This window comes from Canis aureus, chromosome 6 (assembly GCF_053574225.1).
Source record: "Canis aureus isolate CA01 chromosome 6, VMU_Caureus_v.1.0, whole genome shotgun sequence".
Taxonomy (NCBI): Eukaryota; Metazoa; Chordata; class Mammalia; order Carnivora; family Canidae; genus Canis; species Canis aureus.
In genome coordinates, this window is record NC_135616.1 from 22,905,421 (window position 1) to 22,925,536 (window position 20,116).

Sequence of the window (20,116 nt, forward strand, 5' to 3'; positions counted from 1 at the left end):
AATTTATGTAAATGTTGAGCCAACATTTTAAAAGAATTTTGCATGAGACAAAATACGGACTGTCTGGATCAACTATGACATTTTTTGTAATGTGTGCTTTTAGCAATATAGCCAGTATTCCCTTGCTGTGAGAGGCTCAGACCGAGATGGTGGGGCAGATGGTATGTCAGCAGAGTGTGAGTGCAACATTAAAATCCTCGACGTTAATGATAACATCCCATACATGGAACCGTCTTCTGTAAGTATTTGTCCTTGAAATTAATAACTTTAATTCATTACATTCTAAAATTTGTTCAAACAATTCTATTTACAGAGGTGCATGTTATTTTTAGTGACATACAACCCAAATGCAGACAGGTGTTTTGTCTTATGCTTGTTTATATATTACATAGGAAAAATATATGTATTTGGACAATGAAGCATGAGCCTATAAACACAGATCTCATTTCTAAGTAATGAATGACTGTAAACTTTCTTTGTAAGTCCAGAATAGTTCTTCTCTCACTCACACAGTTGTTAAGATTTTTTTTACTTCTTGTTTCAGCATATGGTTAGAATTGAAGAAAATGCTCTATCTCAAAATTTGGTCGAGATTAGAGTAATCGATTTGGATGAGGAGTTCTCAGCTAATTGGATGGCAGTAATTTTCTTTATCTCCGGAAATGAGGGAGGTTGGTTTGACATAGAAATGAATGAAAGGACAAATGTGGGAATTTTAAAGGTTATTAAGGTATGGTATAATTATCCTAAATATTTTGTTTTCTTGATCTTTTTCAAAATGCTAGTCTTAAAATAAAATGTTAACATGTCACAAAATTGAGTGGGTGAAAGAATAAAAATTACAGTTTTAAAATGATATATGATTATAGAGCTTTTTTAGCAGTTTTTCCGTTTATATCACTTTATAAAAACTGGCATTAAATTTGAACTTGAAACTCTCTTCTATTAGTATACTACTCTTTCAAAGATCATATAAACAGAGCATTTCTAAAAATGAATCTTATTTTATGCTTACAACAAAGTATAATCAATCCTTAAGATTTTGTTTTAGATGTTTAAATAATACTTTTTAAGCAGATTTCACATGACCTTAAAAAATATGTCTTTGTCAGCATTGTACATTAGTTATCATGCACTGAGAATATTCGTCATGTAAATTAAAAGTTGTTTAGTTCTCTAAATGTTAAATGAGGTGTTTATATAAAATTAAAATTAAATTACTGTAATAGTAGGATTATCACATTCCATTCTTCCTGTAGCTCCTAATCAGGGCTTATTATGTATATAAATATACTAGAGATTTGGTCTAAGTGACAAAGATTTGGTCCAAGTCAACAGAATTCTCCTACGTTCCCTACATTAAGGATCCACCTCATGAGTGGATCATTGAATTTCCTCTAAGAGTTGGGGGGTAAAATGTGACTTCTACAGAGCTAATAGTGAAAGTTTCAGCCTGTGCTACAAGACTTGTGGAGTCTATTTTTTAAATCTGCAATAGCTATGCATGGATTGTGTATGATACAGGCAATATGTATTCTTTATGGTAAAATGTATTCCTTTCTAAACTATTTCCTTCCTTCATAATAGTCCTGGGAAATAGACTTCAAAGGGATTTTGTTCCCAGAAGAATGTGTGATCATTTATCTTATGTCTTCATAAAGTGTCATCATGCCTATAGCTTCCATTTACTGAGGCAGGGTGCGGATACCTTAGTTTTTTCCTCACAGCATCCCTGCAAATTAGGATATGCCCATATTGCAGATAAATACACTGAAGTTGAGAGAGAGTATGTAACCCACTCAAGTTCTGATAGCTAGTAAGTGGTACAGTTGACATTCAAACATAGATTTCTCTAGCTATTAAGTTCATATTTTCTCTACTACTCTATGATACCATGCTGGAGAAACAGTCCTAATCTATTTCACCCTGAACTACTATATTACTTTAAAAAATTAGTCTAGTTATCCTCAATATCTCTATCTGTAAAATGGGAATAATGTTGATTTTTCTCCCAGGCATGACATTATATATTAATTCCTTTGTTATATGTATGTATGTATGTAACGTATATGTGAACATGATTTTATAGACAACGTTAAAGATTGAAAATTTTACTAAGTACAGAGTTTGTGAATTGACAGTCATCTAAATTACTCTCAAGTGAAATTTAGAAAAAATATATTTGGGGCTTACAGGCATAATGCATAGTTGTCTGTGAATTTCATAAGTAGTGGATATTGACACCGACTTTCATAATGAAAATGGCTACTTGAAATATTTTTTTCCAGAATATATTGAAGAAAATAAGTATTTTTATTATATTTATACTTTGTTCTATTTATTACTGGGCTTATTGAGAGAAGTCACACTTACAAAAGTAAAATTTCTTCTAAATAGTTCTTTATGGAGAAAACCAGTCACGTGATTGAACCTACTAGATATTTGGCCCATACTTTGTAATAAATGGAGCTACTTTGTGAGAAAAAATGAAATGACAGAAGCTAACTTAAACTGTCTTTGTGCTACAAAATGCATGGATTTGACCATCTATATTATTTTGAGTTTTTAAATTTGTTTGATGGATAATTATAACTCATGTCATGTACTTTCAACTTTTTTGACAAAAGATCTAGGGCAGTTGGATTTTTTTCTTCCTATATTTTCATGTGTTTATATTGCATTAAAGATAAAGACAGAATAGAGTGTATATTTGTATGTATTTATATTTAATTAAACAAAGGGATGTAAAAGTTTTCTGGCCTATTATCAAAGGATCTGTCTTTCTTCCAGAATGTTTTTTTCTTATAGTGAAACTATCTCACTCTGTATTTTCTAGCCCCTAGATTATGAAGCTGTGCAGAATCTGCAACTTAGTCTCGGTGTCAGAAATAAAGCTGACTTTCACCATTCAATTATGTCTCAATATAAAGTCACAGCAACTGCAATCTCTGTGGCTGTGTTAAATGTAATTGAAGGTTCAGTGTTTCGTCCAGGTTCAAAGACATATGTAGTAAGGAGTGACATGGGACAGAATTATAAAGTGGGAGACTTTGTAGCTACTGACCTGGACACAGGTCTAGCTTCAACAACTGTTAGGTAAGACCAACATTTTCCAAATAATTTTTAACATATATTGAACTTAAGTATGTATGTTCTTTTTAGAAATTTTAAGTATCTGAATTAAAATATTTTTCATTATTTTTGAAACCATCATTCAATCATAAAAAGTACTAACTAGTGAACTATTATTTAATTCACAGCTTTTACCTTAGGAAAATATAAAAATTGTGCAAAAAGTAAAATGCAAAAAATGTAAAGATGCAAAATGTGGAAAATATTGGATCTTGAAAGTTTGACATTTCTGTATTTATGTATTTTATTGGTCATTTAGCTGATTACCATATATCATGGTTATTCCCCTAGAAGATTTTATGGACTGATTTTCCTATTGCAAATGGGTCCAGATTGAAATCAATTAGATTTAGTTAGCTCATTTCAGTTACTCTCTTCACTTTAGTGGCATTTAATATTGATAAACTATCTTGTATTCCACAGATGTGAGTTCACTGAGGGTAGATCATCCTACCTTCCCCACCCCACTCTGATCCTCCCAAAGTTCTATCTAGTCTTTGAGTTTAGCACAGTGCTTAAGACAGAGTTATTTAACCAATGTTTAACAAATATGCAAATGAGGAAATTCAAAAGAAGTCCTATAAAGTCATCATATATATGGGAAGGTGTGAGTGAAAATAGGGAGATAATGAAGCACAAGCTGATGGAGAAGTAACTTTTTTGGTAAGAGAGTTAGAAGGAGCCCAAGAGGTCCCAGGATCTGGGTCTTCCAGGATAGTTCTAATGCTACCAAAACCAAATGAAAATAAGACTGTAAGAAGCAAAGATTATTCTGACATCCAAATGGGCGTGAGGTAGTTCCATCAGAAATGACTGCTAACAATTCATTTTTCTTAAATTTAAACCTTTTCTATTTCTGAATGTCTTCAAACAGAAGGCACTACCCTGAAAAAAAAAAGTCTCTAATAATTGCAAATGTTATGCAGAGGTTATAACCACTGACTTGAAACATGCCATTTATAATCAAAATCTGCCTCTTTTAGAAAGCTGACATTAATTCGTACTGTTTCGTCAAATACAGATATGTAATGGGAAATAATCCAGCTAACCTACTAAATGTTGACTCAAAAACAGGCGTAATTACTTTGAGAAATAAAGTTACCATGGAACAATATGAAATGCTTAATGGAAAATACCAAGGAACAATTCTATCTATAGATGGTAAGAAATCAATTTAACTTTTTTCCTGTCTAGAGGAAATTATATATACATTCAGAAATTAAAGTTTTAATTGTTGTATTTTGAAATAACCCTTTCCCAAAAACAACAACAACAACACAACAAATCATACTGGGTATTATATAATCAAATTTTTAATGATATGAGAGACAACATAACTCAGTGGCCAAGTTCATGAGCTCTAGAGTGAGACTGGATTGGTATCTTGTACCATCACTTAGTAGCTATGGGATTTTGGAGAAGTCATTTAACCCATTTATTCTTCAGTCTTTTCTTCTGTAAAATGGGACACTAACATGGATTTAGAGATCCCAAATAAGCTATTACATGTAAAGCACTTAGAAGAATGCTAGTATTCAATGTTAGTTCTTACTAATGTCAATAAATGATTTTTTAAAATTGTATTCTTAAATTACTTGCAAATAATTAGTCCAGAAGCAAAGTTAACTTTACATTATTTTTGGAAAGTTGATGTAAAACTTCATGCAAAGTAGCATGTTTGTATTATGTTTCCAAACCAACAAAATTAAAATTAAGCTGGTCACCAAAGGGATGGGAAAGGGGAGAGATGTTGGTCAAAAAGTACAAACTTCCAGTTACAAGACGAATAAGTTCTATGGATCTAATGCAGAGCTTTGCCTTGTGATCATTAATGACAATGCAATTGCTATATACTTAAAAGTTCCTAAAATAATAGATCTTAAATGTTCTCACCACAAAAAAGAAATAGTAGTCATGTGAGGTGATGGAGATGTTAGCTAATACTATGGTGGAAATCATACTGCAATGTATAAGTATATATCAGAATGACACACTGTATACCTTAAGTTTATACAATGTTATATCCTATTTATAAAGTTAAAAGAAGATAGCAGGAAAAAAGGCTTATCATGGAATTTTAAAAAATTGCTTAAGACATAACTACATATAAATAATTGTAAGTGGGTTATAGAAAAGGATAATGTTCCATCAGCATCATTCCTACACTGTAGTAAGAATTATTATAATCACCAATGTACAGCCAGAATCTCAGAGTTATGAAAGATTTCTAACCTAATAGGACGTGTTGGGGAAGAAGCTTTCCTATACAGTGGATGCTAGATTTTGGAAATCTTATCACTGAAGGAGAAAAAAAAAAAAATCACACCTTGAACTTTCAGTATTGTGGGTTTTCTGCACTGAGCAATTCCTAATCAGAGATTATCACATATTCAAATCCTATGGAAAGCAGATAGTGCCAATGTGATGAATAAATCTCTGTCAAGGTAATTTAGGAGAGAATAAAGCAATTAACTACTGCACGTAAAATACAAATACAAGTAGCTTCCATTCATTTAAGTAGTATGTGGACTATGACTGATTTATTTATCTAAGGTGAATGACAGCACATACATGACATGGCATTTACTGTTTATATTTCTCAACATATGGGACAATCTTTCAGGAGCACGAATATTCATCATGGTTTGATTTAAAAACTGAGTCACAAGTAAGGGATGATTTGTGAAGTTACTGAATTCATGAGAATAAAGATGTTGATATAAGTTATTAACTCAAAAAATGGTTTTATCTTATTCAATGATTATTATACTAAATGTATTAAATATATCTTCCATTTTGAATCTTGTTGCAGATGCTCTTCAAAGAACTTGTACTGGAACAATTAATATTGACCTTCAAGGTTCTGGGTGGGAAAAAGATTCTGAAAAAGTTACCAGTTCCCAAAACAGTGGAAGTTCTACTGGAGATAGCAGTGGAGGTACAGGTGGAGGTGGCAGAGAAAATCCTAGCGAAGGTGATACCACTACAAACACAGGTGGCAAAACTTCCACTGACTATGAAGACGGTGAAACCCAGACAGAGAGCAACAACAACCATCAGGGATTAGGTAGAAATAATCTGTCAGATAATGTCCATTTTGGTCCTGCTGGCATCGGACTACTCATCATGGGATTCTTAGTCCTAGGATGTAAGTACTTTTAACAATCCTATTCATATGTGTCCCTCTCCCTGAAATTATGGGGAGGAGATAAGCTTTCTGATCCTATGATAAAGAATACTTTATAAATTCTTATTTTGTGCACTTATTAAGAAATGCCTATTTGCTGGTGGGTCTGTAAGATGAAAAAATCAAACTGCTTGACCCCTTATAGTGCAGTGGAGGATAAAAACTTCTTTGCATTCAATCTCAGTGCAATGGGAAAGTGCTATCACAGGCAGGGTTCAGATTGCTATTTAGGTAAAGAAGACAATCATAAATGATCCAAACAATCAGAAAAGGCTACATAGAGAAAGCAAACTTGCAGAATGTAACATAAAATACACGAGAAGAGATAATTCCCCAATTTCAATTTTTTAGCCCTATTAACTATTAAGCAGCATTTTAAAATTTTAAAATTAAGTACTTTATAAAAGTAATTTAATTACCCAGGTGTTGATTATCTCTACTGCAAGTAATATATGACTTTCACTTTGAGTTTATTGTTGATTGCCTTTGGGTAGCATAGTTTAAAAAATATTTAAAAATTATATATTTAGGGTCAAATACCTCTAGATTCAAAGCTTTCTCTAGCCCTAGCAAATTTTCAAGAAAGCAAAATACATAGGATTCTCTTCCTCCTTTCTTTCCTTTTCCCCTGTCTTACAATCCGTTCCTTATTGCTATCTTTTCTATGTTCTTTCCCCTCTACCTCACTTCCTTCTTGTTTCTTTCCTTCCTTTGTTGTATTTTCTATGTACACATCCTTTCCTTCATCTGTCCATTCATTCCAAATCATTTATCAAGATTCTATCATATAAAAGGCTCTCTGCTAGACATATATTTAGATGAACAAGAAAATCCAACTAGGTTAACAGAAAGACATCATTTGGCAGTGTAATATTCTCTATTTGTGCAAGCATGCTTTCAAGAAAAAAAAAAGCCATGTACAGGAAAATAATAGAGGGAATAATTACTTGAAGCATGAGTAAGATTTTACTGCTGAAATTACAAAGGCAGGCATGGATGAAAGAAAAAAAAAGTGAAGACATGGAAGAGGAACCGTAAAGACTCAAACATACTGCCTGTTTTGTGCAGCTCTCTTTTTTGACTCTAACATTTTCCTGAGTAATGACAGCAAAAAGTCTCATCTGTTTTAATAGTATAATACTATTTGTGAGTTGAATACTATATAACAAATGAAAATTGATTGTAGTCTAATATACTGAAGCTTACAATGATTCTGATATCTGACCATGACTCAGTTTGCTTATCGAAACTTTCATAATAATTTTAAAGTCAAATGCAGTTATATTAGGGTTTCAAATTTAATCATACAAAAGCAAGTTATTTTTTTAATGTGAAGTTTTTAACAGAAGTTCCTAATTCCAATATTCATTTCCTTTCACCAACAGTGGTCCCATTTTTGTTGATGTGCTGTGACTGTGGAGGTGCTCCTGGTGCAGGAGCTGGCTTTGAGCCTGTCCCTGAATGTTCAGATGGAGCAATTCACTCATGGGCAGTAGAAGGACCACAGCCACTTCCCACAGTAAGTGGCTAATTTGTAAGAAATGGCTTTGGTGGTCCCCAAAACTCAGCTTCATGTACATGAACCAAGATGTTGGCGATTGCTCACAGCCTATCTTATTCTTCATTCTGGGATAGCCAATGTGAAAAATGAAGAGAAGTCAAAGGTCCATCTGAATTAGATGGAAGTAACCAGGAAAGACTTTCTAAATGAGGTGCAGGTTTTAAATGGATTTCAGAAGTTTTATAAATAATGTTATTTTAGAATCTGGGGTATTTTGAGAACAAACCCAATATATAAGGATAGAAAGAAAAGAATGACTACAAGTGGGGATATGTTTCTTGTCTTTTAGGATGCGACCACGGTCTGTGTACCACCAATACCATCTGATAATGCAAATCTAATTGAATGCATTGACACATCCGGTAAGAAGTTTGCTTTTTGTTTGTTTTTTGTTTAATTTTAACAGCTCAAATGATGAAGGAATTCCATTCTGTCTTTACCTTACTATTTCTCAATTATCTTATTTGTCTTTAAAATTGTTTCTATCATTCATTTTTAGATGACTAATTTACAAATTAAATGGTAAGGGAGGGATCCCTGGGTGGCACAGCGGTTTGGCGCCTGCCTTTGACCCAGGGCGCGATCCTGGAGACCCGGGATCGAATCCCACATCGGGCTCCCAGTGCATGGAGCCTGCTTCTCCCTCTGCCTGTGTCTCTGCCTCTCTCTCTCTCACTGTGTGCCTATCATAAATAAATTAAAAAAATAAAAAAAAATGTTAAAAATGGTAAGGGAAAACCTACAGTAATTATTATTCTTATATGTTGAATTTTTAAAGTCTTCCTCAATCATCAGAGAGTACTCAGGAAATGACTCTAGTAGGACCTATATAAGTAGGAGAGAAGAATTAATTACAAGTCAATTTTGGTCCAGGTTTTCTGTCTAATAGAGCAAACATTATTTACCAAAAAAAATACAGTTGACCCTTGAACAGCATAGGTGTTAGGGATGCCGATCCCTGTGCAGTCAAAAACACAAGTATTAACTTTTGATTTCCCCAAAACTTAACTATTACTTAACTACCAGAAGTCTTACTGTTAACATAAACAGTTGATTAACACACATTTTCTATGTTTTATATGTATTATATACTGTATTCTTACAATAAAGTAAACCAGAAAAAATAAATTGTTATTAAGAAAATCATAAGGAAGAGAAAAACATTTACATTACTAAATTGTATTCATTTAAAAAAAATCTGCATTCAAACACACTCTGACCTCAGCTGCTATCATGACAAAGAAAAAAACTGCATCCATTCTCAGCATGTGCATAAAGTTGACATAAAACGATTTGTCTGGTTTCTTAAATTGAAAGTAAGTGTATGAAACACTATCAGAATCTTTCCAAGTTCTCAGTTGAGGCTGTGTGCAGGTGCTGGAGTCTCTCCTTGCACATAGTTAACCAAGACTTTTAAATACAAAAGGCCTTAAAACAGGGGTCTAGACCAGTTTGCAGGCAGAAGTGAGGGAATGATTAGAATGTCATAGCAAGAGGACAGCTACCATGCTAATAAAAAAATTCTTTTAAACTTTTTATTATCTTTGAAAACTGTTGTACCATCTTGCCTTTTCTCAGAGTAAACAAAAATAGATATTCTCTTCCTTTTCTCTGGGTCTTTTTAAAACTTGTCATCATTACTTTCCTACTTGCAACTCTTTAAAATAGAAGAGGTGTAGGAATGCCCAGAACTTGTAGAATTGCACTTTATTCAAAGACTAGACACAGTGGCCTCTAAACCTATTTCTCCTCCTGATGTCTCCATTTTTGGTAATGACATCAGCTCCTTTTACCTCAGAAGCAGCAGCCACTTGACTTTTCTATCTCCCTATTCTTTAACATCCAATCCATTCTCAAGACTTGTCAAATCATCGTATCCATCAGGATTTATTTATGCATTTATCCCTTCATTACATCTAAAAGCCTTTACACAAATCTGGAACAAAGCACAGTTAGAGGCACCAGAGTCATTAAAGGATGAAAAATACACTGTCCCTAAAAATCAAGATTTTTAACATATTAAAGCCATGGGGCACATACCCCAGTCTCAACACTTTCCCTATCTATGGCTCTTCCATAGTCTGAGCCATCATTTTGACTAACTTAGCTTGAACATGGTAACAGGTTTCTATTCACCCATCACATCTAAGTGAAAACCCAAGATTCTCCATGCAAACCTTCCCCTCACCACAGCCATGACTACTCCTCTGAAAGCCAGTGGTTCTTGGGTCTTCTTCTGGATGCCCTGTACTCCTAATGTGTTGGGGTATTCTTATACTATTCAGCTTTTAGAATTTGGGTATCCCCCCCAAACTCCCTCAATTTGAAATCAAACTCTCTAAAGCATAGGTTCTTATAACCTCTATGCAGCCCTCCCTCTTCCAGCATGACATATAATTAGCAACAAATAATTAACATCAAACAATTAACAAATTAACAAACTGATTAATAATATTATTTTGAACTCAATATTGCATTTATAGCCCTTTACTTATTGTCTAGATTTTACTTCAATGAGGAAACTTACATTATAGAAAGTTATTTTTGGTCTATAATATACCAGAAAAAGAAAACTTAATTTTATCAACACTTTTAGGGGTTTACACAAATGAGTATGGTGGCAGAGAAATGCAAGATCTGGGAGGAGGAGAAAGAACAACAGGATTTGAACTAACAGAAGGAGTTAAAACGTCAGGAGTACCTGAAATATGTCAAGAATATTCTGGAACATTAAGAAGAAATTCTATGAGAGAATGTAGAGAAGGAGGTCTGAATATGAACTTCATGGAAAGCTACTTCTGTCAGGTAAGGTTTCTTTTTTTTTTTTTTTTTTTTTCCAGGTAAGGTTTCTAGCACTGTGTCTTCCTCTCCATCCTGTGCCCCCGGCTCTACTCTAGGCTACCATTATTCCTCAACACGGCTTTCGCAGGTTCCCAGCCTCTAGTCTCTGCCTGACAGTCATACAGCTGCTGGATAAAATTTCTATAATTCTGAACTAACCACTTTAATCCTCTACTTGAAAATAGCCAATGGCACCTAGCTCTATTTACCCAAGGCATGAGGTCCAAACTCCTTAACATGACAAGATTATTCATAAAATGACCCCTTCTCTCACCTCCAATTCCTCCTCACCACCAACTCCACATACCAAGTGTCCTTGCCTTATTCACACTGGTCTATTCCCCTCCATGCCTTTGCCTATGCTGTGTCTCTCCTGCAATGCTTTTAACCATCACCTCTTTCATAAACTCCTACTCATCTTTTAAGGCTCAATCAAATATTACTGCCTCTGGAGTTTTGCTGTTAACCCTCACATTCAAAATAGAATAGATGTTTCTTTATCTGTATTTCTGTAGTGCTCTGTGTATAGTCTTTATAGAACTTTATCATTGCTAAAATATGTTTCTATGTCTATCATGGTTTTTAGCATCTTGTCCATATGTTCTCTACATGTTGCCAGTACCTAGCTCAGCTCCAGGCACATAGTAAACATTCAGTAAGCATGGGTTCAAGAGCCATAGCACACTTCCAGAATATTCTAAGAACTGGTAAGAATTAATTTTGCCACCCTCAGGAGACAGAATTGTCTGTGGATATGCACTATATGATACTTAAGCTTTCAGGAATTTTCTATCCCTGAAGCAGTCTCTGATAGATTTATATTCTTCTACATCCAAGTCTAAAATATCTTCTTTAACTCTCCCATTGGTTTAAAGGGAGGCTGATTATCTTGAAATAAAATACTAATGAAAGCCTTTCAAATAATGGGAGATAATAATAGGAGACTTGTTGAAATCCACAGGAATACTTCCTATCCATGTCCCTACAAGTGAATGTTATTTTCATGAAAAGTACAATTCTTCCTCAAAACTTTTGCACCTTGCAACTCCTTCTGCCCAGGACACTCTATCTGCTTTATTCCACCCACTGCTTTATTCCAACCGCTACTCAAACATCACTTTACGAAATGCTGCCCTTGGCCACTCTATCACCCTATCTCTTCACTCTGTGCATACCACCTCCTAACAAATATGTTTATGTATTGTCTGTCTCATCCTACTAAAATATAAGCCCTGTGAGAGAGAGACTTCAAATGTATTTCTTCACCCCTACATTGCCAATTTCCTAATAAAGTGTCTGGCATACAGTACAGATTCAAAAATATTTTTGAATGAAATAGTGAAATGACTTGGTTTGCTAATACAGATATTTCCGATACTTAACCTGAAAGTTTGCAATCCAATATTATGAAGGACAGAAATGAGATAAAAGTGCACATGTTTGGGACACCTCGGTGGCGCAGCTTGTTGAGCATCCAACTCTTGGTTTCAGGTCAGGTCGTGATCTCCAGGTTGTGAGATGGAGCCCCAAGTCAGGCTCTGTGCTCAGTGGAGAATCTGCTTGAGATTCTATCTCTATCTCTATCTCTATCTATCTCTATCTCTATCTCTATCTCTATCTCTATCTCTATCTCTCTCTCTCTCTCTATCTCTATCTCTATCTATCTCCATCTCTATCTCTATCTCTCTCTATCTCTATCTCTCAAATTCATAAATAAATCTTACAGAAAAAAGTGCACGTCTCTGGGCTTTAGCTTTGAATTGAAGAAGATCCTATTTTAAAAAATCTTCAGTTTTGAATCCCAAAATGGCAAAGACATGTTCTGTTGTTTTGCTGGAAAAGCCATCTTGAAGTAAATCTTCACAGAACCATCAAATTCACTCCGCTGGAGAAAGGAGAGTGCAATACTGAATGAGCCCGAATCAACTATGAGCTACCTTTTATATACAAACAAAAAAAGAAAGAGAAAGAAAGAAAGAAAGAAAGAAAGAAAGAAAGAAAGAAAGAAAGGAAGGAAGGAAGGAAGGAAGGAAGGAAGGAAGGAAGGAAGGAAGGAAGGAAGAAAGAGGGGAAGAAAGAAAGAGAAAAAGAAAGAAAAGAATAGAACCTCCCATACACACACACAATTGAGTGTACTTAATGTTCAGTGCTTCTAGGTCTCTCCTTCCAATTTGGTTACAAAATAATTCATGTGATTTTTTTTGCATGTACTTTTGTATCCAAAGTGCACTATGATGAGGGAAGTCCATTTAAATAAATTTTAAAAATCAAAATGTATTAACAGGATTACAGTTAAAATAATATCCAACCAAATTCTTTCAAGAAATTATATGATGATTTTAATACATCTCTAGTAGAGGTTAGAATTTTGTCCTATATATTCTTCTTTGATAATGCCCCAGAAGCAAAAAGAATGATAAAGACTTCTATTATTGTTAAATATGTATCCATAATTTCATTTTTCTCTTTCCTCTACAAATCTAGAAAGCATATGCTTATGCAGATGAAGATGAAGGACGTCCATCCAATGACTGTTTGCTCATTTATGATATTGAAGGTGTAGGTTCTCCTGCTGGCTCCGTGGGTTGTTGTAGCTTCATTGGAGAAGATTTGGATGACAGCTTTTTGGACACACTGGGGCCTAAATTTAAGAAGTTGGCAGATATCAGCCTGGGAAAAGAAGTTGAACCTGATCCCTCTTGGCCACCTGAGAGCACTGAACCGATTTGCCCTCAGCAGGGAACAGAGCCCATCATTGGTGGACACCCACCCATCTCCCCACATTTCGGTACTACCACAGTCATTTCTGAGAATACCTACCCCTCAGGACCTGGTGTACAACATCCTATGCCTATTCCTGATCCTCTGGGCTATGGTAATGTCACTGTGACCGAGTCTTACACCACCTCTGGCACTCTGAAGCCCACTGTCCATGTTCATGATAATCGACATGCATCAAACGTAGTGGTGACAGAGAGGGTTGTTGGCCCAATCTCTGGCACTGATTTGCATGGAATGTTAGAGATGCCTGACTTGAGAGATGGGTCAAATGTTATAGTGACAGAAAGGGTAATAGCACCAAGCTCAAGTCTACCCACCTCTTTGACTATGCCTGATCCCAGAGAATCATCAAATGTGGTAGTGACAGAAAGAGTAATCCGACCAGCTTCTGGCATGATGGGCAATCTAAGTATACACCCTGAGTTATCAAATGCCCAAAATGTGATTGTGACAGAGAGGGTTGTTTCTGGCTCTGGCATAAGTGGTATTAGTGGCCCAGCTGGGATAAGTGGAGGCAGTGGCCTAGTTGGCAGTGCAATGGGAGTAAGTGGTGGTGGCATTGGGCTGAACAGCCTGGGAGGAGGTGGTGGCCTGAGTAGCAGCATGGGGGGCACAGCCACCATCGGTCATGTGAGGAGCTCCTCTGACCATCACTTTAGCCAGACCCTTGGATCTGCCTCCCCTAGTACTGCCCGAAGCCGAATCACAAAGTACAGTACAGTACAATATACTAAGTAGCCAGGATCCCAGTACATTTGTTCTCAGTAATGGTGATTTAGATTCCATTCCCACCACCAAAAAACTAATGATGTGTTTGATGATGTGCAGGTAGGTGCTAAAAACCTGTGGAACAAGGTCAGAAACCACAATGAGAAAGACAGATGGAAACAGTGCTATTGGGCAAGAGCTCTCCCTAGCATTTGTAAACTTTTTTCTTATATTAATACTTATGGAATCATGACAGTGAAGTAAAACTTGAGACCGGGTCTTCTTTGCTTCTGTGTGGCCTGTCATATATCTCCAGCACAGGGAAAAAATTAAACTCAGTCATGCAAAACCACTGGCCTTAAGATGGCTATCTGCACAACTCTCCTTACTCTGTTTTGATTTGCCATGTAGCTCAGGCAATATTAAAAAAAGACTAAACATGTAACATGAGCTCACATATGTAGGAAGAATTTGAAATATGTGCTAAGCACCTGGTCAGTTTCACAGATAATAGGAATAAAAATCCAACCATGTATTCAGACCATGATGAACCATTAAAGAAAACAAAATCTGGCTACACAATCCAGTTCACAAGCCATCAAGCACTCCTACCTTAATAATTGCACTAGATAAAATAAACCTCAAATGAGGAACAATTTCCTGGGAGGAAATTTCCACAAGGGAATGGCAATAGGGGAGATTCATTTGGGGAAAACTGGAAATGTCTGAACCTGAATCTTGAGATGGGCCCTCAGCTAAAATTCACATGGAGTCCAGGAGTTTTCTGATTCTAGTTTGTGTTTTGTGGTAGATGTGAAGTTGCAGAATATCACACTCATTCTTCTTATCACTGTGGCTCTTACCTAAAGGCAGAAAGCTTGCCAAGTATACTTCTCTGACTGAAGCAAGTAACACCTGACATGGTTGTCATCCCTAATGGTAAATTACCTTCCAAGGAAGCAGATGGATACCACTTTGTATTTTCAGATGTGTGTTTAGTAAGTGTTATTCACCTACATCCAGCTCTCTATTATACATCTCTTAAGTTAAAATAATTTACTTAAGCTGAGCTGTGAAAAAACTCTGCAGTATGGTTAAGCTTTGGGGGGATTTTTTTAAGGGGATCTAAAAAAAGTTTTTAGAACATGTAAAATGTTTAATGGGAAAAGTTAGTTCTGTAAAGTAATGCTGTACTATTAGTTTTAATTGAGTTTAGTGCTTTTAAAAACAACACTCTGCTGCTATTTTAAAGAAGTCAACCAAAACCTTTTAACAGAGTTGATGATATTGTGTTAACTTATGTGAAATTGTACTAGACAATCCCATATCCTTACTCTATCTCACTCCCTAACTAAATTTTCTCACTAGAATAAATCTTATATTCCTTATTTAATTTGTTGATAAAACTCTTGGCTTATATAATATTCCAATTTATAGATAGTTCCCAAATTATATAGTATGATATATTTTTCTAGCTTCAAAATTTAGCAATATACTATTTATGATAAGTCATTTCTGTGTGTTTGCTATATAGTAATACCTGGTTTAAAAAACCTCTAAATAGAACCAAAGCATTCTTAGACAGGGATAAACTTGCTATGGCAAGATAGAGAATTTTTTTTCTCATTTCTAAATTCAGTGTTGATATGAGCTCACTAAAGTGAAACTAGATATGACAAAATTGTTCAAGGACTATTCCCTGTTGATTACTCAAATTTCCCAAGGTATTACAAAATCCAAGAATAGTCAACTTCCAACACTTTTCAAAGGGAGCTAAGGAGTGAACTATTTTATCAGAGCTATTTTGCTCTATGTTATAGTAGATGATGTCAATATTTTCAAAGCCACAATATACATCTTATTTTACATCTGTAGTCTATGTGAAATTTTGATAATCTGTAGCATGTCAAAATGCAGAGGTGTAAATAAAGTCATTTACAGGGACTCTTTTATTTCTTTCTCCCATTTGGGGAGGGGGGAGCTTCCATTAATGATGGATAATCTTTCCAGAAATAAAGTCAAGATGTATTTATTGAAATATGCTTGATTATGCTGGATCCAGGAGTTTGAAGGAATAAAAATAATTACTAGTTAATTAATTCAAGGGAATGGTATCTGACCAAAAGTAGCTTCTGTGTCACTTTGATTTCTCATCAGAAGTGTTTTTTAAAGACTCTGGATATCTTCCAAAAAAGTTTTTTAGATTGTCTAACAAATGCCAGAGTGACCATCTTTAATAACTGTTGTTATGAAGATCCATTAGTAAAAAACCATGGAAGATATAAAAAATGACAGTATTAGTTGTCAATTTTTCTAGGAAGATACTTTCAAATAAATTTTTTGTCAGGATTACACACTGATGTTCTAACTCTTTATTCTTAAATTTTAAAATTATTTTTTTAAGATACAGTTCTAACAATCCTTTAAAGGCATGTCATTTTTTCAATAAACAACCTGTGGGCATAAATCAATTCTCCTCTGTAGATCCTTTACTCCAACTCACAGACCTTAGGTCATTCTACAGACCTAAGATATGGAAATTATTTTACAAGTAAATGTTATAATTCAAATCTATATTGGAGGCTGAATCTCAGATCAACATGCTCTTAATAAAAGGGAGAGGAAAAAATAGTAGTTTAAATGTTCTGTGTATAGAGTTTGAAATAAAGTGATGGTCCTTAGGGTCTGACTTCCTAAAGATATGGTCCTTAGGGTCAAAAATTAGTGTGTCATAAATATTGCATAATTTGATATCAACCAAATTACCATCCTGAGCTAATTTTAACATTTAGTTCCAGATTTGTCTGCTACATATTATTAGTCTGTATGTATATTGCCAAATGTAACTATATGCACTACAAATTTACAGAAAAGTTATCGCCTGGGGATATATTTAGGGCTTCATCTGGACATCTGTTCTACACTGCCACATAGTTTTACCCTTATAATCTCCATTCAATGTAATTTCCTGACAATTTTAATCATATAGCTTCAAAAATTACATAGTTGCTCTAACTGGATGTTTTTAATTATATATACAATTCATTTCTGAATTTATACCAACATCTGAATGTTGGTATAAATTGGTATAAATCAACCAAGGTGTAACACATATGATACCCTCTGGCTAGAATAGGAATTTAAAGGTTTTATCATCATTGGCTAGAAGAGCCAGTTTAGGAAAGACATTCAAAACCCAAAATGAACTTTTAAAAGTATTTGCCACATTCTCCCATGCCTATTTAATAAATTCCAACCTTTTGTAGGATTTCTGGTATTTTTAAGACTTACTTCACTTTGCACTGCAATACACCAGTCTACACAGATTACTAGTCCCCGTGAAATAGAATCTGCATTCTGGTTCTAGATTGTTCAATTTATATTAGGACAACAGCACGAATGGATCAACCTATTAGCCATCAAAGAATTTTAAAACAAGGAATAATCTATTGTTTAACTGTCTGTATTCCTTCCATTTAGTTATATTTGAATTACTAAACACTATCATCAAGCAGTACCTAGTCTTATTTTTTTCTTTTGCTATTTTACAAGTATTTTTAAACTCTAATATTCATCTTTGGTGATGTTTAAAACAGGTGCTTTCTTTTAGGTTTCAATATAAAAGTTCTTGGCTCATTTGGGCAATAGTTCCTTGCTTGGTCCTCCGTTGGCTATTTTAAGTCAGTTTGTAATTTCCAAAGACTTATGTTTATGGCAATAAAATGATTGGTATGCTTCCATTATCTTTTCTGAATTTTAAAGGTGGGGCGGTTTAGACTGTAAGGCATAATTAGAGGTGTTCAAATCAAATGATTATTTTCAGCCCATAGGAGGGAAGAAATACTTTATTTTCACATTGTTAAAACTTATTTACATTTCCCATTTTCTAGCTCTTTTTTTTCCCCCATTGTTTACTGAGGAGCCTCCTCTGCAGAGTACTTGTCAGCAGTGTCCAAGCACTAATAAATAAATGACAGGGATCCCTGGGTGGCGCAGCGGTTTGGCGCCTGCCTTTGGCCCAGGGCGCGATCCTGGAGACCCGGGATCGAATCCCACATCGGGCTTCCCGTGCATGGAGCCTACTTCTTCCTCTGCCTGTGTCTCTGCCTCTCTCTCTCTCTGTGACTATCATTAAAAAAAAAAAAAAAAAAAAAAAAGACAAAAAGCTGGGATTTTAAAATTCTGTTTGAAATTTTTAGCATCTTTATATTTTCATCTTTCTCTCTTTCATACTCTCATTTATATTTTTGTTTACACTAGCATTGTATTTCTTTTAAAATGGATTTTCTTATTAGTTGCTTTTAAAATCACCCCCTTTCATCTTTATCGGGAATGCATCTCTTTTTTGCTCTCCAATGCCACTTTCAGAACATGATCACGTTCACCTTACACAAAACCTTATCCTTTCCAGACTCATGTGATCTGCTTGTATTCCTCTCTCTCTCTCTCCTGCTTGTGTCATTCATTGACCTCCCAGCAATGTCCTCACTTTTACTAAAGACTCATATTCTGACACACAGTCCATTGCGATCTTTCCAACTCCTGAAAGCATTCACAGTAACTTAAGTGACTACAGGGGTGAGGCACCTGACCCCCATTTTTCTCCATCCCACCTCAGCAGGGCAGTACTTTGGGTGCCCATTTCAGTCTTCACATCCTCTGATCACTTCCTCCTTATCCTTTCAGTTCACTTGCTGAAGTATTCTGATTGCACAATTCCTCCACTTAATCAAAACGTCTTTGCTTTCACTCTCCCTGCTTTCTACTATCTGCCACCCCACTTCCCTCTGTGTCTAATCAAGCGTCATGAGCTTAAATATGCTGCCTCTTGGTGAATGCCTTCAAACTCCTTGCCCTGCTCTCCCCTTTCATATCCCAAATCTTTCATTCTTCATCTCTGTCCTCACACAAACAGCTCAGGTGTGACTGACTTTTTTTTTTTTCATTTTGAATACTTAATCTCAAATCTCAGTTTAATATAAAATGCTTCCCCACAATCCTACCTCCATCTCTGATAGACTTCCCATCTCATTATACTAGGTCACTATTCCATACCTTCTCTGTCCTCAAAACTCCTGCACCTCTTCTTTCCTCCTCATTCTTAGTTGATGACCCAATCTTATTGTTCACCTGACCTATACATCTTCCTGTACTTGTACTCTCTCCCCACCCCCCCTTATTACAATGGAGTTGGTGTTCTACTTTTATAAAAAGACAATCCCCAATTTGTGCTCAAGAACTTTGCTCTTTCCCTAATAGTCCTTTTTGGAAACCATCTCTCTCTCTCTCTCTCTCTCTCTCTCTCTCTTTCTTTCAGAGCATGTTCATCAGCACCCCTCCATAGAATTACTGCCTCATTTTTTGTTGGTTTCACAAACTTTTTAAGACTTATAAACACATGACTTTTCTTTCCCATGTCCTATCAAACTTCAACCCCATCCCATCAATCCACTAAAATGGCCCTTGTCAAGTTTAAGACCTACAGATTGCCAAACACAAGGTCCACTTTTCTATCCTCATCTTTATTAACCTGTGGAAAGAATCTGAAAAAATTAACTATTCTCTCTTCCTTGCAACAGTTTTCATTCTTGGCTTTCATACCATCCTTTCAAAATATAGCTTATATTTCACTGCATGAATGAATAAATTGAATGAATTCTCTCTTATTTTCCTGTTTCTTTGCCATCTACCCAATTATCAAATGATGGTGTTCCCCTTAAAGTTTGATCCTATGCTCTCCCCTTTCTACACTCTACACTGTCTCTATGAGACCTCATCAAAGCCTCTTTTAAAATGTTCAAAACTAAGCACACTTGTGCTCCCCAGTACTCCGTCCCAATAAATAGAACCCACTGCTCAAGACAGAGACTAAGTACTCGTCCTTGATTTCATCCCTTCCCTCACAT

At 35.3% G+C, this 20,116-nt stretch overlaps 1 protein-coding gene across 1 annotated transcript in view; it reads left to right on the forward strand.

Annotated features, from left to right (window-relative positions):
• The window catches only part of DSG1 (desmoglein 1), a 35,395-nt gene extending 17,445 nt beyond the window's left edge, over positions 1 to 17,950 (forward strand). Inside the window, exons 8-16 of the mRNA XM_077900349.1 lie at positions 104 to 238; positions 545 to 730; positions 2,837 to 3,096; positions 4,154 to 4,293; positions 5,945 to 6,280; positions 7,705 to 7,838; positions 8,170 to 8,242; positions 10,477 to 10,685; positions 13,206 to 17,950. Of these exons, the coding sequence (XP_077756475.1) occupies positions 104 to 238; positions 545 to 730; positions 2,837 to 3,096; positions 4,154 to 4,293; positions 5,945 to 6,280; positions 7,705 to 7,838; positions 8,170 to 8,242; positions 10,477 to 10,685; positions 13,206 to 14,240 (2,508 nt within the window). The 3' untranslated portion in view covers positions 14,241 to 17,950. The remainder of the gene's footprint in view (positions 1 to 103; positions 239 to 544; positions 731 to 2,836; positions 3,097 to 4,153; positions 4,294 to 5,944; positions 6,281 to 7,704; positions 7,839 to 8,169; positions 8,243 to 10,476; positions 10,686 to 13,205) is intronic.
• Positions 17,951 to 20,116: the final 2,166 nt, after the last annotated feature.